The 20,878-nt window shown below is 32.7% G+C and overlaps 1 protein-coding gene across 1 annotated transcript; it reads right to left on the reverse strand.

Annotated features, from left to right (window-relative positions):
* Positions 1 to 6,223: 6,223 nt before the first annotated feature.
* On the reverse strand, positions 6,224 to 19,771 carry LOC127733183 (prostaglandin E2 receptor EP4 subtype-like). Its single transcript, XM_052242531.1, has 3 exons — positions 18,782 to 19,771; positions 8,904 to 9,682; positions 6,224 to 6,355 (listed from the first exon to the last, which is right to left on the reverse strand). Exons 1-3 carry the CDS (start codon positions 19,628 to 19,630, stop codon positions 6,325 to 6,327), a joined length of 1,659 nt encoding a protein of 552 aa, XP_052098491.1. The 5' UTR covers positions 19,631 to 19,771; the 3' UTR covers positions 6,224 to 6,324.
* Positions 19,772 to 20,878: the final 1,107 nt, after the last annotated feature.

A 20,878-nucleotide genomic window follows, 5' to 3' on the forward strand; every position in this document is an offset into this window, starting at 1 on the left:
TGCGTTGTCTGTAAGACACAAATGATGCCCCCGACTCAACATAAGAAATTATAAATTTAATAGTATATATAGCTACTAGTATGTATGATGCTCTATCTTTTATTTTTGTTCTGAATGTCTACAATTGCAGGACTGAATGTCAAGCCAAAAGGTTTCAACTTTTCAGTTTTAGTAATCACCAAGTTCAACTTTCTATTTCCAGTGGTCACTTAGTTCAACTACCCGGTTTTGATTAAATATTTGACAATACTAAAAAGTCTTATTTATTACATTTGGGACATTAAACTGTAGTAGTACAACCCATGTTTTCAATTATATAGCAAGTGAGAAGGAAATGAAGTCCAACTATCGGTATTTGTGAATATCTAACATCCCCCTTTCTGACTTTTAGTACAAAAAAATGATCAAGTCCTGGCATTTTAAGAATATTAAAAAAAATCAAAATCATGTGGACATGCACACCCCTATTTTTTTTTTTTTTTTAAATATCTACAAAATATTAAAGCTGTAGCTCAAAAACTATAGGAGGAGATAGCGGGACAAACCATATCTATTTATGCAGCTAGCACCAAAAAAAAGTCCAAATACCGGTCATTTTGAGAATTTAAAAAAATAAACAAAATCCTGTGGACATGCACACCTCTATTATGTGTAGAAACATCCTACAAAAGATTAAAGCTGTAGTTCAAAATCTGTGGGAGGAGATAGGCGGACAAAACATGTATCTATAACCAAACGGACGGACGGACGGAGAGGGGTAAATCAATTCGATACTGTTGATCCTCAAGGCTTACTATTGAATTTCTGAATTAATCCAAGCATATTTCGCTTAAATTATTCCCAATTTTTATGGGATATCTGTAGATGACTGATTGTGTATATAACCTTTGATTCTAGTTAAATAAGATATGCTGTGAATCTGAGACTACTATATGTATTATAGTAGTCTCACGGTGAATGAGTAAACAATTGAGTGTTGATTTTTAAGACTGGTAAATTAGTCAAATAACTACTATATTCATGTAGCCTAGACAACCTTCAGGCATTGAGATGTAGAAATAATTGCATGATGATTAACAACTTATTTGTAGACAATAGAACAATAAAACATCAGCATTTTCTTACACTTCTTCAAAACTTTTCTATTCTTGAAACATCAAAACTATTTTCCGATGCTCACACTCCATTGTCACTTTCGATGTGTATATATGAAATTGAGAAAAGAAATCGTTTAAAAAAAGGGAACTGCCCACCAACTGAAGAAATGAAAAATGGGACAACGAAAATGTGGATACCTTTATTGAAAATATAGATAAAATTCATACTGACATTATTCTAACTGAGCTTGAATCTGTAAATATAGAAGATGTAAATCATAATTGTGTAAATAGTTAAGTTAAAAGAACATGTGATATACTTGTTGATGCTGCTAAAACTACTTTTGGTACTTATATGAAACATAATAAACAAACTAATGTTAAAGTAACTACATATAAGCCTTGGTTTGACGAAGATTGCAAGACTGCAAGGAAAAATTACAAAAAATCTAAGCGAAAACTGAAACGTAACTTTTCACCAGATCTTTCCAATGAGACAAAATCTCCAGAAAAGCAATACAAAAGAACTATGGATATAAGTATCCATAAACACCGCAAGAAAATTAGAAACAAAATTAGTAATTTAAAATCGAAAAATCCAAAGGAATACTGGAGAATTTTAAATAGCAACAAAAAATCAAAAACTCCAGATATCCCAATCACCGTTTTGTTTGATTTTTTCAAAGATTTAAATAAGGGAGAAAATGTAGAGAACGAAAACCCTACAGAAAGCCATGTTGATGTAGATAGTTTAAATATATATATTAACTCTGTAATTACTCGTGATGAAGTTGAAAATGCTTTAAAGGGTCTGAGTGAAGAATAATAATTGATCTGCTAATGATAAAATTGTTAATGAATATCTTAAAAATTCATTTGGTATGATATTTATGTAAAACTATTTAATATAATTTTTGATACAGGTATCGTACCCGAAGAATGGCTATGGGGCGATATAATTCCAGTGTTTAAAAATAAAGGGGATACATTTGATCCAAAAAATTTCAGACCTATCAACATATTAAGCTGCTTTGGGAAACTTTTCACATCTGTATGAAATAACAGACTAAATAAACATTCGAAAGAATATAGCTTGATATGCGAAAACCAAGGATGCTTCCGGAAAGGATACTCCACCATTGAAAATTTATTCATTTTATATTCTCTCATTAAGACGATGAAAAACAAAAAGAAGAAACTTTTTTGTGCTTTTATCGATTTTTCTCAAGCTTCTGATATCGTTTGGCGAAATGGCCTTTGGCAAAAATTACTATTAAATGATATAAATGGTAAAATGTATTATGCAATTTTTAACATGTATAGTGGTATTAAATCTCGTATTTCATTTAATGGTGAAACTACGGAGTACTTTCCATGTAATATTGGTGTTAGACAGGGAGAAAACATCTGAATGACTTGGAAGAATTTTTTCATAGAAATGATGTATTAGGTTTAAACACAGCGAAAAATGAAATAGAAGAACAAATTAACATTTACTTGAAACTTTATGTACTACTTTATGCAGATGATACTGTTTTATTTTCTGAAACTGGACAAGATCTTCAACAGCAGCTTATTACATTTATGAAAACTGTGAAATATGGAAACTGAAGGTTAATCCAACCAAAACAAAAATTGTTATTTTTGGTAATGAAAGGTTGTCAAACAATCTACATTTTACACTTGATGGTAATGATTTAGAAATTTTCAAGGATATATCATACTTAAATAATAATAATAAATTTCAGTATCGAAAAAGCTTAACTCGATTTAGAATCAGTGCTCATCAGTTAGCTATTGAGAAAGTAAGATATAAAAAAGTCGATAAAGATAAAAGTTTTTGTGGGCGGTGTAAAAATATGCAGGTTGAAGACGAGTTTCATTTTTTAATGGAATGCACTGCATATGAAAAGGAACGGAATTTTATTCTTAATGAAGCACGCATTCAATGTAAAAACTTCCCTTTTATTTCAAAATATGAACAATTTATTTGGTTAATGTCATGTGAGTCTGAAGATGCTAATATGTCAGTGTCAAGATTTATAAGTACTTGTTTTGAAATAAGAGAAAATTTGCATTCCAGTAACTAACTAAATATACATGTAGTAGTGATGTTTCAGTAGTTATTTTTATTTTTATGTATTAGAGAGGGTTAATATTCTATTTTATTTATTTTCAAACACCATCTGGTATGGAGTATAGTTATTTAATCATTTATTTTTAAGGTAATATATCTTAAAAAATACTGTATAATTAATACTATTTATATATATATATTCTCGGAAACGGGCCCTTTAATTGGATTCAATAAATGTTCTTATTCTTATTCTTATTCTTATTCTTACTTAGGCATTATTTTTTCCAAAACGGGTAGTTTCACAAGTACTAAAAATCAACTCATTAGAAAAGCCATCAAAGCTATGTGTGAAGTTCTTAAAAGGGGCGTTTACATAACCTGACATCTAAATGTCAGTACGATCTTTTTTGATAAAATCGTTAGACCAATATTGTTATACGGCTGTGAAATTTTGGGATTTAGCAATATTGATGCAATAGAAAGAGTCCATTTAAAGTTCTATAAACTTTTGTTAAATTTGAAAAAAATCAACCCCAAGCTTTATTGTTTATGGAGCTCGGCGCTTATCCTATGTCAGTATATGTGGAACACCGTATGGTAACCTTTTGGTCTAACATTGTAAATAGTTCTGATAGGAAATTGACAAATATTCTGTGTAGATATATTCATAAACTCAACGAAGATAGTGGATATACTTTTGAATGGTTGGTTTGTATAAAAATATCTTGAATAAATATGAATTTTCAAATATTTCGATAAATCAGAGTAATTTCGGTTTTAACCCAAATAGTTAAAGTTGAGCATAAAACAGAGAATATTTGACCAATTTCAGCAGACTTGGAAATCATAAATTGAAAACTCTCCAAAAGCATTATGTTATAAACTTTTTAAAGGAAACTTTGAATTTGAAGAATATTTAGACTTATTACCTTATAAAGATAAAACAACGTTATGTAGGTTTAGAACTGGAAATCACTGGTTACCTATAGAAACAGGTAGATGGATTGGAATTGTTAGACAGGAAAGGTACTGTGTACTTTGTTATTCTCGAGTGATAGATGGATTTCACTATATTCTAAACTGTACAGTTCTAACAGAAAGTAGAAGAGCTTTTCTTAAACCTTACTATGTAAGCCGAGTAAATGTTTTAAAATTGGGCAGTTTATTTTTTTCAAAAAATATTCGGGTATTGAAAAATTTGTGTAAATTAATCAGAATTATCAATACAGAAGTTCTCCAGGTTGATCATCAATCGGTCATCTTTTTATGCTCGTTTTGTACAAACTTGTCATGCGCAGAATCTGTGTGTTACATGTAAAAATATCTTTCTTTGTACCATTAACTTGGTTTTATAAGAAATAAAGAATTGTGAAAAAAGGGAAAATTGTCTGCTTTAAAACCTGTTCACGCTATGAATTCATAAACCAAGATCGAGTCTGTAAACTATTTTAAACCGGGAAAGTACCCTTTTCTGTCGTTCTGTAGGATTAGTTTTGAAATTATTTATCAATTTTAATATGAAAGTATGCATTAGTAAACTAAAAGTAGAAACGTGGTTCCTACAATTTTACGATAATATGTATGTGAATCTTTGATCCGAAAAGAACGGTTATCTTATATTTTCCACCCAAGAAAGATTTTTCTGAACTACATTAAATGCCATAGGGTGAAAGTTGCATTTAAATTTTTGGTAGATATCAGGGATGATAACATATACCTTGACATATGTGTTCCTATATTTTAAAGACAACAATGTACAGGAACCAGATTTATTAATCTCTCATTGACTCCGTTGTCATAAAGATGTACGGATTTTCTACCCCAGGTAAGATTACATTGGCTGTATTTGGCAAAACCTTTCCTAATTTCGGGTCCTCAGTGCTCTCCAACGTCGCACTTTATTTGACCTTTTTAACTTTTTTGGCTCGAGCGTCACTGATGAGTCTTTTGTAGACCAAACGTTCGTCTGGCGCACACAATTTTAAGCCTGGTATCTATGGTGTGGTTATGTACAATAAAAATCGAGTTAACTCGAATACAGGAAGCCGACCCTGGCTGCTTCGCATCTTCGTCCTATTTATCACGGAACACTTATGAGGGAAATGAATGTCTGGTGAACTGCCTATTCTTTTGTGGAGTTCGTGATGCTGAAACTTCTCACATTTAGCTGTGTTAGCTTCTCCACTTCGACCTAGGACTTTTTTGTAATGCACCACCGTGTTTCGAAAACGACAAGATTTTTCCATTAATCTAGGTAAAGGATCTATATATTCAATGATTCAATATAAATCATGATACGGTTTCCAGGAGAACAAAATTCAAATGGACCGAAGGCCAATGACCGATATCCGTAATAAGAAATAATTATTATTTCTCCCGTGAATGCGTCTGGGAAAACAACAGCCAAAATTAAATATCTGTAAAAAAGAAGAAAAACCCAGTAAGAATTTTTCTTACATACCTATTAAGATATAATATAATATCGTGAGATAAATGGTTTCTTGTGAATTGAAAGGAGTCCCACATTTCTCTGACTTCAAACGGGCTCTGGGTAAAGACTATTTATCAAAAACTGCTGTCGGACGTCAGGGCAATCTCGGACAAGTATATTTTTGCAAAATTGAGAAGAAAATCGTTTATAGGTCATGGTTTTCGGTACCGGTCTTCGAGGGTTTGTTTGTTTGAATTTGTTCGTCGAATGTCAGAGTATTCTCGGCTTGATATAAGGGACTAACATACAAAAAGTAACTTTTGGGCAAGTTGGATCTAGGTTCAACTTTCCACTCAATTCTTCACAAAATATGATACAAAGGTTCCTTCAACAGGTATGCTGTAGTACTGTATTATGCACGATACTTATCTTCCTGTACGAGACCAACAGGGATCCGTTGTATACCGCGCCCACGTTCGTCTTTTATAAAATGCACACTATCAACCTTCACAAGCCAATTTAATTAATATATAGATCTTTGATTTCGTTATACTTTGACGAGTAAGAGAGTTACGATATATCTGAATATTAATCAGATTGTAGACAAACTCTTTGTTGGTTGATTTCTAATACTAGTTGTATTTTGGTACGATTTTTTTATTTGAAAATATTAAAAGAGAAAAATAACAACAAGTAAAGCACGTCACATCTTTCCTTTTCTACGTGTAGGACTTGGCCCTTTTCTTGCGTCTGAAAAGTTAAAAAAAAAATGTATATCACTTAACAAAGACAACACATATGCAATTATTATGTAAGAGAGGCTATAAAATATATGGAAATGTTTACACATATTCATTACGGTGAAGTTTTTACCATTCGAATTCATCAAGTATCAATTAGTTGATAACGAACAGATTATCAATAGTTATTGGCCAATCCAATAACAATAATGGTGTGTTGAAAATTTCTTTGAACATTTTTGCACTAGCAAAAAACATATCTGATCTTTAATAAGACCAAATTTAAAAACTTCAAAAATCTCGTTTTGACATCTTCTTATTAACAGTTACAATGTAGGTACATTGGCATCACGGCTTCAACGAGCACGATACAGGATGCTTAATTGAAAGATACTTTGATTAAAATATGACTTTTTTGTAAGTTTATGTGTTCATAATTGTTATTTTAATCTCAATGTATGCATAATAAAAACCAATATAAAAAAAGATGTGGTATGATTGTCAATGAGACAACTATTCACCAGCGACCAACTAACGAAGATGCAAACAACTATAGATTTCCGTATGGCCTTCGCCAATAACAAAAACCCATGATACCGTATAGTTATGTAAAAGACCTTAACATGAAATAATGTAAAAGAATTCATACGAGGTACCAACGGTCTGACTTATGTACAAAATCGAAAAAAGAACGAAAATTATATGTGTTGGAACGACACGAATGGCCCCGCTCGCAAAAAAAGCTTGAAGCCGTTTTTTAGGAGTGGACATTTTCGAAGCCCTAAGCCCGTGATTTCGGCAAAAATCAACGGAGCGTAACCAAACGTCAACTTGATCTGTAACTCATCATAGTAGACTCACATAGATCAGCGGAGGAGAACCAAACGTTAATTCGATCTGTAAGTCATCATAGTAGACTCACATACTAAAATCAGCTCAATATGTGAAGGCGTTTAGAAAAAAGTCCGTAGAACTGTTATTTTCACGAAATTTTCAAAGTTCAAAGCCTGTAATTTCGACAAAAATCAGCAGGTCGGAACCAAACGTAAACTCGAACTGTAACTCATCAAAATAACTAACAATCAGCTCAATAGGTGAAGGGATTAAGAAAAGAAGTCCCTTTAACTGTTCGTTGCGGAATGACGGAATGACGGTAAGGGTAAACTATATGGCCCCGACCAAAGTCGACGGGGTCATAAAACAACAACAAATATGATAAGACAGCAACCATTATGCCTTTTGGTTTGTATCAAGTTTTAGACTCGAATGTTTTGACCTGGAGAGAGACAATAATTGTCGAAAAGCACATCTGGTGTAGTAAAATTGGTAACGTTAATGTTATTACTAACCACTGGGTCGATACCTCTGCTGGTGGACTGCGGTTATTTCGTGCGTAGCCCGAGGTTATCACCAGTCAAGTTGCTAATACTTCGACATTGGGAAAAAATACTGATATTGTTTATTTAAATTTGCTGTCATAAAATTTCAAAATCATTTTGAATTAAGGAGTGTATCTCCCTCTTGCATAGCTCTGATTCCTTGCCATGTTTGGCTTTACTTTTGGTCCTTCTTGGTTTAACCAGCTCTTCAACGATTGTATATGGTTTACGACTTTTTGGCCTCGATCATCACTGTATATACTTGTATTGTCAAAATGCATTACACCTGGTGCACTAAAAGTGGTAACGTATAATGACATCCTCTGAATTACAGGCTCCTGACCTAGGACAGGCACATATAGAATGTGGCGTGATTACACATGTTTGCGAGCGCCCAACCCTCCCCTAACATGAGACAATAGTGTAACAGCACAACAAACCGTAAAAATCAATTGAAAAAGTCTTGACTCATCAGAATTACACAAAACATACAAACTAGTTACAAAAAAAAAAAACAGACAAAAGTATCGATCTTAGAGTATTCACAGTTACTGAAAGCTAGTTCGAGTCCAATTACAACTAATACATATATATACTGTTTCTTTTTCCAGGACTAAAATGGGTATTTTCTAATTGTTACATGCCTGTAACGTCACTATGCCACTAAACTTGACATTATGGTACTGATGACAAAATTTAGCAATTATATTACAATTTCGTTTTTTTTTTTTTGTAAATAAAGGGTAAAGTTCTCCAATAAGTACCTGTCATTTTAAATAGTTGAGCTTAATCTATAAAGATTATACAAAATATAATAAAAAAACCAAAACACGAACGATGTGCTTTCGTGCACACATTGCATGTTCTTCGATAACAGTCATCACGTAAAACATAAAAACCTAAAGGTCTAGATAGAACAGCTGAAACCGTCAGAGGTCAACTTTGATTGCGAACAAAATAAATTAATTATATGATACTTGAAAATTACAAACAAAAGGTATTGAAATTAAGCCAGTGGTCGGCTGATACACTCTGGAGCTTATAATCCACCAGAAGCGGTCACGACCAACTGAAACTGTAAAAATGAACAGCATGAAACATTAATTTGGTTTTAAATAATATCCAACCTGATTTATAAGAAATTTTGAAGTTTGGCACAAACATTGTCAAGTTACTTACAGAGAAAATCTGTTGGTACTCGGTCTTGGTGTTAAGTCTGAAAGCAACTTTTGCCTAGCATTTTGTTGTGGTGATAATAAATCTGCTGATAATTCTGTAGACTTAGTGATGAATACGTCTGATTCTAAATGATTGTCATCGGAAAGAGAATCATGTGATTTTGTCATTTCGACTGCTGAGGTACATTCATCGAATGGTTTACATTCTTCAGCAGTTTCTTTAGAATGACAAGAGTGTGGTATAAAAGCTACACTGAGATAACCACCTTTGTTACCGGAAGATGATTTTGAGTTACTATGAATGGTCCCACACTGTTTACATGGATCTGTCGATTTGACATCTGTCACATCTGGCTGAGCCTCTTTCAGAGATTGACCTTGAGCAATGTCAGGTAGGTCAAAAGATAATTGCTGTTGTTTCTTACTGTCATCTGATTTAGATTTCGTTGAGCTCCGCTTATAGTGGACCACACATTGCGCTGCTTGTGGAATGTGGATTTGGACATGATATTGATATTGTGGATTAGCAACATGACATTGTTTTCTAAAACATCGCAAATGATTCGCGTGGTTATTTTTATCATCATCATGATTACTTCCCCTTGGAGACGTGATCGAGCAACACCTTCTAATGTAGCTACACAGTTTCCTAATGAAAGATTTCCTTAGTAGAATATATAACCATGGGTCTAAAGTTTGATTTAGACTCGCTAGTCTCACCGTTGTCAGATCTATCAAAAAATTGGATTTTCCTGTGACCATTGTGATTATTATCTGAACCTGCAAAATAATAGAAAATACGATAATACATTACGTTATCTTATTCTGGGAAACATGATTTATTTATAAGTTGTATTTGGCTTTCAGTAGCTTTCAGTAACTGCGAGTACCCTTAGATCGGTACTTTGTGTCTTTATTTGTTTTGTGAGTTGTTTTTGTGCTTTATGTCAATCTGATAGGTTTATTATTTTGTACATAAATCAGACTGTAGGTTTTCTTGTTTGAATTTTACATGTATTCATGCCCGGGGACTTCATGTACTATTTTAGTTTATCTTATTGTTAAAGGCCGCACGGTGATGTATAGTTGCTAAGGCTATACGTCATTTAGTCTGGTGGATAGTTGCCTCATTTGATTGCATAACACATCTTATCTTATTATTACCGTCTCCGAGGAGACGGTATTAAGAGTTGAACGATGCACAGTCTGCGGGCTGGATGCTTTCTTACTACTTGATTGGGAGATATTATCTGACTCTATAATAGTTTAGTTCGTTGATTGGTTGGGACACTTCGAAACCTAGTAAATGTCGTTTAATCCCATAGAGTGTCGGATTTGAACTCTTTATTTTAGTAATAAGATTTTGCCTGGTTACCAATCATGCGGTAACACTTATCCATGAATAGCCGGAATTCCTGAAATTTTGTAAACATACACGTGCTTATTTCACTGTTACGTAATTGTTATACATGAAAACATAGGAAAACACCGCACTTGCTTTTTTCTTAGGTTATAAATATTTTTACTTGGTAAGATAGATATCCAAATAGTTATTTTCGATTAAAACTAATTTACACGGGAATCTTTATCACAGGAGGGAGGGGGTGAGGGGGCACTTCGACCTTTTTATGGTAGGGATGAGCAGCTGAGACATCCATACCCCCGCCCTTTTCATATGTTTTGAATAACAAAAGAACATACCCTAGCTTTCATATTTTTTTACAATAAGTATGCCTACATATAGCTATCATTGTTACGCTATTTCATGGGGAGATAAATAGTTTTAATCCCGTAGAGTGTCAGATTTGAACTCTTTATTTTAGTAATTAGATTTTGCCTGGATACCAATCATGCATATCTCCCCATGAAACATGTAAATCAATATTAATCGAAAATAACTGGTTGGATATCTCCGTTTTTCAATTTTGTTGTTGCCTTTGGATTATCTTAATATGTATGAATATTTATAATCTAAGAAAAAAATGAATTCAAAAATTAAGCTTTACATTTTAAGGACCATTTTGAAAATATGTGAGAAACCGTTGGAAATATATTATTTGTGTTCTTATATGTCTCAATTTATCACGTTTCACTCTCTACACTTTTCGATGCCTATTATGAATGAAAAAAATTCAGGTGGAAGCAGCCATACTTTTCTAACACAAAGAAATACAAAAAAAAGAAAAAAAGTAAACGAAAAACATATCTGTTTAAAAAAAAATATCGAGAAAAAGGTACAAACGCAGATGATTAAGACAATACCCCTCCCCCAAAAAAGAAATTAGTAAATCTAAAAAAAAAATGTATCAGCCTTTTATAATTTTTGTAATCCACTACAATTTATATGCAAGGCTATTCTGAATGAATTAAACTACAAAGCGAAAACATTTTCCACTTTCATCAGCTATGAGACGGCCAGCTTTTTAGAAAAGCTATTACTTGTTGTTATGTTCAGAATCTGTGGTATGTTTCTTGGGTAAATCTTAGCGTCATATTAAGTTTTGGACACGTAAGATAGTAAAAGTGTTCTTGTGTAATAAATCAGAGTTACAACTGAGAAAGAAATTCATAGTATACCTAGAATTTTTTTTCACTAAACGCTACTGAAACCTATGCGTGTATTTTTAAGGTCTTTCCACTCCGTTAGGAAAGACCTTATTGTTTTTCTAATGTTTTTTTTAAGGTCTTTCCACTCCGTTAGGAAAGACCTTATTGTTTTTCTAATGTTTTTTTTTTTCTTTTTTTTTTTTTTTTCTTTTTCTTTTTTTTTTTTTTTTTTTTTTTCTTTTTTTTTTTTTGGGAATGCCCTCCCCCCGTTTCTGTTCAAGTTATCAAGACCAAATATGGACCATCGATAGACATTATCATGAAGTATTACCACATGACCCTGTTAAGGATTTCATCATCCCCTGTAGAAGTTATCCCCCTTTTATTGGATTTTTTCAACATGGACCCCCTTCGTTGTTTTTGAAGATATCATGACCTTATTTTGACAATAGGTTGATCTCATCATGATGTACTACCATATGTGACTGCATAGGATTTCATCATCCCCTATGCGAGTTATATCCCCTTGAAGCGATTTCTTTCCTTTGCATTTTTCTCAAAAAGTATTAGAGATAGAATCGATTTGAAAACGGCAACATATACAGGAACTGATGGCAATGTTAATGAACATATAAAATAATTTTGTTATTGACCCTTATAAGGAGTTATTTCTCTTAAAAAAATATACACAATTTTTGAAAAATTGTATTTCGAGAACCCTAAGTCGTAGAGACTTGGGACCTACACCAATAATCTTAAGTTCATGTGACGTTCAATTTGCACCCAAGGTCAAAGGTCACAGAGTGCAAAAAAACTTTACGCTGCAATTTCAAGCTTGCATATTAAGAAAACCATAAGAGTTTGCTGCATACATACTGTGTATAAAATGTTCCTCTCGACGAGCTCTACAATTTATACATTAAGCTCAAAAATGTCCGACTGTCTGTTCAAAAGTTACATTAACATAATTCTTAAAACTATAGTAACATATGTATATCTTTTAAAAGGTAACAGATATCAACCTACTATAAACTGCAAAGATGATCAGTAGTTCAAGGCCTTCAATTTGAGGTCAATGTCAGGTCATGATGAAATTTAACCTTGACCTTCAGAGTGTACTATGACCTTGACCTTGTGACATTTGAAAGGTCAAGTGGTCTTGAGTTGAATGGTGGTAGTCCCATGTCTCTACGACTTACGGTTCTCAAGTTTGATATTGCATCATATATTTGATAATTCATTGTGACCTTGATGAACTTTGGAAATGTCCAATTTTTTTCTAAAATGTTGTCCTTTTACTGTAGATCATTTTTCTTTTAACAAATTTGAGATACCTGTTGTCGTTTAAGAGATAATGCACTTTGAAATTTTGCGAGCGGAGGCATGTATTTCTGAATCAACAACAGGTAACCACCTGAAATTATAAGAAATTGAAGAGTTTAACATGGTTATATGTTTGACAAAATACCAAAAACATTCAATGAAAAAAAAAACCAAAAAATCAATTTGAAATTTTCATGTTTTGCATTGACTTTGTAAGTTTCATAAGTTCTCTTTATATAATTGATATGGCACTTTGCCAAATGGGGTCATTTGATATATCAAATTGAAGGTCTTAACGAGCTCTACTCAAAAATGAAAATGTAAAACCCCCTTTTCATCCCAGGGGGAAGGGTGGGGTCATTTAGTGCAAAAAATTAAAACTTCTCAGATGGTTAGGTTGTCGCATATCAAATGAAAGTCCATAAAGCGTACATTTCAAATATCAAATTGACGTCCCCAAAAAATGGGTTGGTTGGGGTCATTGAGTGCAAAAAAATTTTCTTTTAAGATAAGGTTGTTGTATATCAAATGAAAGGTCTTACCGTGTACATTTCAAATATCAGATTCCCGTCCTCAAAACATTAGTTGGATGGGGTTATTAAGTGCAAAAATCAAACTTTCTAGAACACGGCGTTGTCGCATATCAAATGAAAGATAATCAAGTCTAGATTACATATATCATACTTCCGATATCAAAAATGTAGGCGGATGGGGTCATTAAGTGTAAAAAGTGAAAATTTTCAGAAAGTATGCTTGTCGTATATCAAATGAAAGCTCTTAAAGAGTACATTACAAAAACATCACTTTTGCAGGAAAGACCTTTCAATTGTTTTACAAACAATTGAGATACTAGTTTTCTTTTTCTTTTTCTTTTTTTTTTTTTTCTTTTTTTTCTTCCAACATTTTTTTGGGAATGCCCTCCCCCCGTTTCTGTTGAAGTTATCAAGACCAAATATGGGCCATCGATAGACCTCATCATGAAGTATTACCAGATGACCCTGTTAAGGATTTCATCATCCCTTGTAAAAGTTATCTCCCTATTATTGGATTTTTTCGACATGGCCCCCACTGGTTGTTTGTAAAGATATCATGACCTTATTTGGACAATAGGTAGATCTCATCATGATGTACTACCATATGAGGCTGCATAGGATTTCATCATCTTCTATGCGAGTTATATCCCCTTGAAGAAATTTCTTTGTTTTGCATTTTTCTCAAAAAGTATTAGGGATAGAATCGGTTTGAAAACGGCAACATGTACAAGAACAGATGGCAATGTTAATGAACATATAAAATAATTTTGTTATTGACCCTTATAAGGAGTTATTTCTCTTGAAAAAATATACACAATTTTTTAAAAATTGTATTTCGAGAACCGGAAGTCGTAGAGACTTGGGACCTTCACCAATACTCTTAAGTTCATGTGACCTTCAATTTGCACCCAATGTCAAAGGTCACCGAGTGCAAAAAAAATTTACGCTGCAATTTCAAGCTTGCATATTAAGAAAACGATAAGAGTTTGCTGCATACATACTGTGTATAAAATGTTCCTCTCGGCGAGCTCTACATTTTATACATTAAGCTCAAAACTGTCCGACCGTCTGTTCAAAAGTTACGATGAGATGATTCCTAAAAGTATAGTATTGTGTGTATATCTTTTTAAAGGTAACAGATATCAACCTACTATAAATTGGAAAAATGATCAGTATTTTCAGACCTTCAATTGAGGTCAATGTCAGGTCATGATGAAATTTAACCTTGACCTTCAAAGTGTAATATGACCTTGACCTTGTGATATTTGAAAGGTCAAGTGCTCCTGAGTTGAATGGTGGTAGTCCCATGTCTCTACGACTTCCGGTTCTCAAGTTTGGTATTGCATTATATATTTGATGATTCATTGTGACCTTGATGAACATCAGAATTGTCCAAATTTTTTTTCTGTAATGTTGTTCTTTTACTGTAAATCATTTTACTTTTAACAGATTTGAGATCACTGTTGTCGTTTTAGAGATAATGCACTTTGAAATTTTGCGAGCGGCGGCATGTATTTCTGAGTCAACAACAGGTAACCACCTGAAATTATCAGAAATTGAAGAGTTTAACATGGTTATATGTTTGACCAAAAAAACAAAAACAATCAATGAAAAAAAAACCCAAAAAATCAATTTGAAATTTTCATGTTTTGCATTGACTTTGTAAGTTTCATAAGTTCTATTTATACAATTGATATTGCATCATTTTTGGCACTTTGCCAAATGTGGTCATTTGATATATCAAATTGAAGGTCTTAATGAGCTCTACTCCAAAATGAAAATTCTAAACCCCTTTTTCATTCCAGTGGGAAGGGTGGGGTCATTTAGTGCAAAAAATTCAAACTTCTCAGATGGTTAGGTTGTCGCATATCAAATGAAAGTCCATAAAGCGTACATTTCAAATATCAAATTGACGTCCCCAAAAAATGGGTTGGGTGGGGTCATTGAGTGCAGAAAATAAATTGTCTTCTAAGGTAAGGTTGTTGTATATCAAATGAAAGGTCATAATGTGTACATTTCAAATATCAAATTCCTGTCCTCCAAAAATGAGGTGTATGGGGTTATTAAGTGCAAAAATCAAACTTTCTAAAACATGGCGTTGTCGCATATCAAATGAAAGATCATCAAGTCTACATTACATATATCATACTTCCGATATCAAAAATGTAGTCAGATGGGGTCATTAAGTGTAAAAAGTGAAAATTTTCAGAAGGTATGCTTGTCGTATATCAAATGAAAGGTCTTAAAGAGTACATTACAAAAACATCACTTTTACAGGAAAGACCTTTCAATTGTTTTACAAACAATTGAGATACTAGTTGTTTTAAATTTTGCATATTGCATCATTTATAACTAAATGTATTTTTGAAATATAAACAGTTTTTGTTTGCTTCATTACGAAACTTAAAATGAATAACTAGACTAGACAATTAATTTAGGCATGCACCAGAAGCTGTATATCTTCACCCCACTAAACAAAATGACATTTACAATATAATATTGATGAACATAATGATTTATGGACTCATGACTGTAATCAACATTTGCTAACCGATTTGTGTTTCTAAATGAATTGCTGAAATGAATGAATAATTTTTATTGAGATATAAAACCACAAATTACCATAATTGATGAGCTGTCAAAAGTCAAAGCTTTCATTAGAATTAAAAATAAATACTGATAACTTTTAACTGCATTCTGAACCTATCACGCAACTGATAACATTTTGTAAATTGAATGTATGGATGGTTGTCTAATGTCCAGTAACAAGCTTATATGACATGAATATGAATCCGTCTTTGTACTATACATGTAGGTACGTTTAACCGAATTTGTAAAGTGCTTAAGTCTGACTTTGATCCGACTAGTCTTTGCTCTTGCTCGTAAAAATCCCTATGCTGCAAATACTGGCCAATTTTATCTATGTATATGGTTATTAGTACCGATCTGATAATTTTTTACAGTTTGTTCGTATATTTGTATAGAAATAAAGATATGTTGTATGACGACCAATAAGAAAACTTTCATAGACGAAAACTTAATTTGTTTCACCACTGGTCCATGGCGATCGGGAGGGTTAATCGTTCACAATGTTATAGGACCCAGCCACATATGCATGTCCCAATTCAGAAGCCTTTAATCGATGGTTGCTGTAATTTTTTTGGGGGGTTTATGTTGTAGCATTTGGTTTCCCGTTTGAATTGTTTGACATTTTGTCACATCCGAGCCTTTAATAGCCTATTATACGGTATTAGCCCTGCTCACGGATGAAGTCCGTACTATGACATGTAATTGTCACATCTTTGCCTTTTGGTCTTTGAAGGACAATAAGTTGCCTCATTAGCAATTTTACCACATCTCTTTATTTTTGTATTCGTTACCTGTATATGTCTTTTATATAATTGTATGCACGACATTTGTAATAAACGAAAAAAATCTATTTCAAAACATTATATGATTCATCTTTTTCAAATTCAATATTTTGAAGACGGAAATCGTATACGGTTTTTCTTGTGCAATATGTGGGTTATGGCCATTTTATTCGTATACATGCAGAATTCAAAATTTCGGAGCTACATTTATATGTGCTTTTGTAATGGTTGAAGTAAGAATACACAACACGAATGTGTTGCTTTAGTTACAGTTTTTTTCATTAATGGTCAGTGGTAAATATTTCATACAAATGTAGAATAAGAACAAAATAAACAATCAATTTGGTAGATATAGTCTAAATAGCTCAACCGGGATGTCGATGACGATTTGACACAGTAAATGTCAACAGTCGCACAATCTGCGCACTTCAGTTATAAATACAAAAAAAAACAACAACAAATATGTGAAGTCATTGAGATATTAATTATTTTGAAAAAATATAGTACATCGTTTTCCAAATGGAATATACTATTGTCACGAATGTAGGTATAATCGGATATTCATTCTGGACATCAAGGATTCCAACATTAAACATGTTAAATTATATGGAGTAATAGCCATAAACAGACGATTCTATATCATAACATTATTTATTACCGAGACTGTTAATATTTGAAGAGCGATCTTATTTGAAATGTTTACACTGCATCATTTATTGAAGCCATGTATATAATATATTATGATAATCTATAGAAAATGAATAGTCTATGTGGGTTCGGTAATGCTGTTAAAACCAATTACTTTATATTAGAGTAGGAGTAAATCGGAATCAGAACATACACCAAGCGAACATAACATATTCATTTACCAGCTTATGCTGTGTACAAATGTGTGTCTCTGGTGAGAACTCATTAAATTAAATGTTGATGATGAAATTCCGGTAGAGCAAAGAATATCATGAACGGATCCATATGGCGAGGGGAATGGTCATAATGGTAGAAGAATGGTTGACGATTTCATGCGAAAAAGTAAATGTTTTATCCGATAAAAAAGGGGGAGCTGAAGCCTCCCCAATGAATAAGAAAAAAGAAAATTATACACAGAGACGGAAAAAAAAGAATTGTTTAAATAGATTTACTATTTATAAGTTGTGTATATGTTCAATATACGTAGTTTTCCTTTCAGATGATTTACTTATAGTTCTTATTTTCAGATGATTTACTTATAGTTCTTATTTGATTTGCACAACTACCAAAACTTGAATGTGATTGGTCCGTCAGTTAGAATTTCTTTCTTGGGTTTACACTTCGATAGACCATGTTGCCTGAACTTCTTTCCTTACCTATCTAACACTGTTTCGTCGGGTTTTATGTCATATATTCATTCATGATACATATGAATGGAATCTAAGGGTTCCAGAAAAGGTGAAATTTAAAGAGAAAAAAAACCCAAACAAATATTTGGCTCAAGAAGTAAAAGCATTAAGCGCATATTTCTGGTGGTTTTTAAATGTAACCTGGTTCACTAACTTTACATAAAAAGTCATTTATGTGTACATCTGCCTAGTTTACACACCAATAATCTCTAGAAATCAAAGCATCACTGGTGCTGTGATGCATACAATTTGTTGCACTGTAGCAAGCTGGCCTTGCTGTCTACGTTGGGGTTGGAAGCTGTAAGGAGTAATTTTGTCATGTCATGTTAAATTGTCTGAAGAAGACATAGTGTCCGTCTCCATATCTTCTTAACCGCTGAGAATATACGTTGATAGAGAAAGTTAATAACAGATATGAACATGTTTTGTTTATCAAAATTCATGTAAGGATAAATATGACGTGAAAAGTTTTTAAGGTGATTTAAATGGTGTTTTATACTGTCTGCAAGTAAGTTTCACATCTATGGTGTTATTATATGCCTTACATTCTGTTATCTTAAAATTAGAGTCACGGCTAACATAAGGCAGTGTTGGCGGCCTAAAATTGGGTTTAATCCTTTAACATATCACTTTCAGCATATATGTAACATTTCATGTAAATAATTTGTGTTTGTTTCTAGTGATGCACAAATATATTTTTTGCAGTCAGACATATGGCTATCTACTCACCATTAGCGGCGCCCAACAAATAGCAAATACTGTTGTTATTACGCACATCAGAACAATCATTTGTTTTTCTATATCTTTTTGTTTTCGAAATTTCTTTCTGGCTTTTGCATTTTCATGAAAAATTGGTTCTAGATTGCCTTGCTCTTTGAGTGTCACTTTCTTTAAATATCTAACACGTAACAATATAAACATGACGTATATATTACATGTTGACATCACAATAATTACGGTTAAATTAACGGAAGAATATAAATATCCATATGCAGAACTCACTGGATCGTGACTATGGAAATCTAAAAAACACCAAGTACATGGATATTGAATAACATAACGTCCAAAACCCAGCAAGGGAAATATTCCAATGACAAATACAGCGATCCATATTGTGATCAAAACAATTCTTCCAAACTTTTTACGACAGTATTGGTTATGAAAGAATGGAAATCTAACTGCAAACAATCTTTCTATCGCCATTGCACATACAATTAAAGGTGTTGAAATTCCGAAGCAAACCATACAAAAGCCGTTGAATTTACACAACATTTCTCCCCCGACCCATTGCCTATTATTTACATACTCTACTACCGGTACGGGTGATGTAAAAATAATTCCAGTCAAATCCGTCCAAGCAAGACCAGCAACTAACGTATAAAATACACTTTGACTTTTGTTTTTATGCAACACATATAAAGCAAGAATATTTCCCAACAAGCCCGCTAAAGACATCAATATGGGAGATATTATGGTAGCTCCTTGATGGTCATCACTCTCTGATACAGTTTCATTCGAACAGCTTCTATTGCAGAATTTCGGCAAGCTAAATGATTCCATCGTTCTATCGAAGTACATTTCTTTCCATTATAATCATCACTAATGAACAAGATTCGAGGTTGATTTATAATTATCAAATTGACTAAGCCTTCAACCACGTAGTTTTATTCCATGGTTTCAGATGATTACACCCGATATAAAAATACGAATGGAAATGATGACCTGCAATAGAAAGTTCTTATGAATTATTTGTTCACGGAACAATCAGTTTAATCAATATGCGTTATACTATAAATCCATGTTTATCTTAAGTGTTAACATGAATGGAAAAAGTATCATATTTTCCACCAATATTTGGCTAACATCTTAATGGGGTGGAATCAGTAAAAGGTTTATTGTTGAGGTTATAGACCAAATAACATTCAACTCCATACACAGTAACTTAGACCGTTGTCGGTCACCAAAACCATGTTAATATGATTAACTTTGACATTTTGTTCTATTTAATGTACGTGTAATGCATCGATCTGTTCTTTACATTAGGGAAATAACAACACATAAATTTTACAGATTCTCAAAATTAAATCTCCTTTGACTAATTATCTCAAATCGAAATGGAACAATATTCATGTCCCAATTAACATTATTTACTTATTCTTAAAATCCATTACCGCAGGAATATCCCAGTTTGTTGGAACTGTCAGATATTGTATGAAGAAATAATTCAATTATATTACCTAATGACCGGTTAAAGGTCTCTGTTGGGATTTTATAATGACAATCAGTAATTAAACATTGATATTCACAAAAGTACTAAGACTGTTGGAGAAACTAGGACTCCGATGTGGAGAATAACAGATTTGTAATAGCGAACGACCACAGTATAATTATATAAAGGTGATGATAAGATCCAGAACTCCGAAACATACAAATGAACCAAAATTTAAAAAAAAACATACAAGATTAACAAAGGCTAGAGACTCCTCACTTTGGACAAGCGCAAAAAATGCGGCGGGGTTATACATGTTTTGTGAGATCTCAACCCTCCCCTTTACCTAGCCTATAAAATATTCCTATGAGATTTTTGTTGATAACTTTTACGTTGAATCCAAATTTTCGTAATCTAAAGATGAATGAATTACCATCCTTTGAAATATATAATGGCCAGCAACAATCGAAAGTCCACAACGAGATCACATTTTTAGCAATTGCAGATTCCAAATTGCGATATTTTCTCTCTCTCCAAATTTCGGTCTTGAAGTAATTTATTTAATTTAGAAAACATTTTATAAGAATATGCATTAACAATATTCCAGATTTTAATAT

This window comes from Mytilus californianus, unplaced genomic scaffold (genome assembly GCF_021869535.1).
Source record: "Mytilus californianus isolate M0D057914Y unplaced genomic scaffold, xbMytCali1.0.p SCAF_1, whole genome shotgun sequence".
Taxonomy (NCBI): domain Eukaryota; kingdom Metazoa; phylum Mollusca; class Bivalvia; order Mytilida; family Mytilidae; genus Mytilus; species Mytilus californianus.

Bases quoted from the DNA above. Each gene is read 5' to 3' on its own strand.
- LOC127733183 (XM_052242531.1), bottom strand. From the start codon at position 19,630: ATGTACTTCGATAGAACGATGGAATCATTTAGCTTGCCGAAATTCTGC. The intron at 9,683-18,781 runs GTGAGTAGATAG...ATTATTTTGCAG, and splicing joins TTTGTTGGGCGCCGCTAATG to GTTCAGATAATAATCACAAT. The intron at 6,356-8,903 runs GTAAGTAACTTG...TTAACTTTTCAG, and splicing joins AGTACCAACAGATTTTCTCT to ACGCAAGAAAAGGGCCAAGT.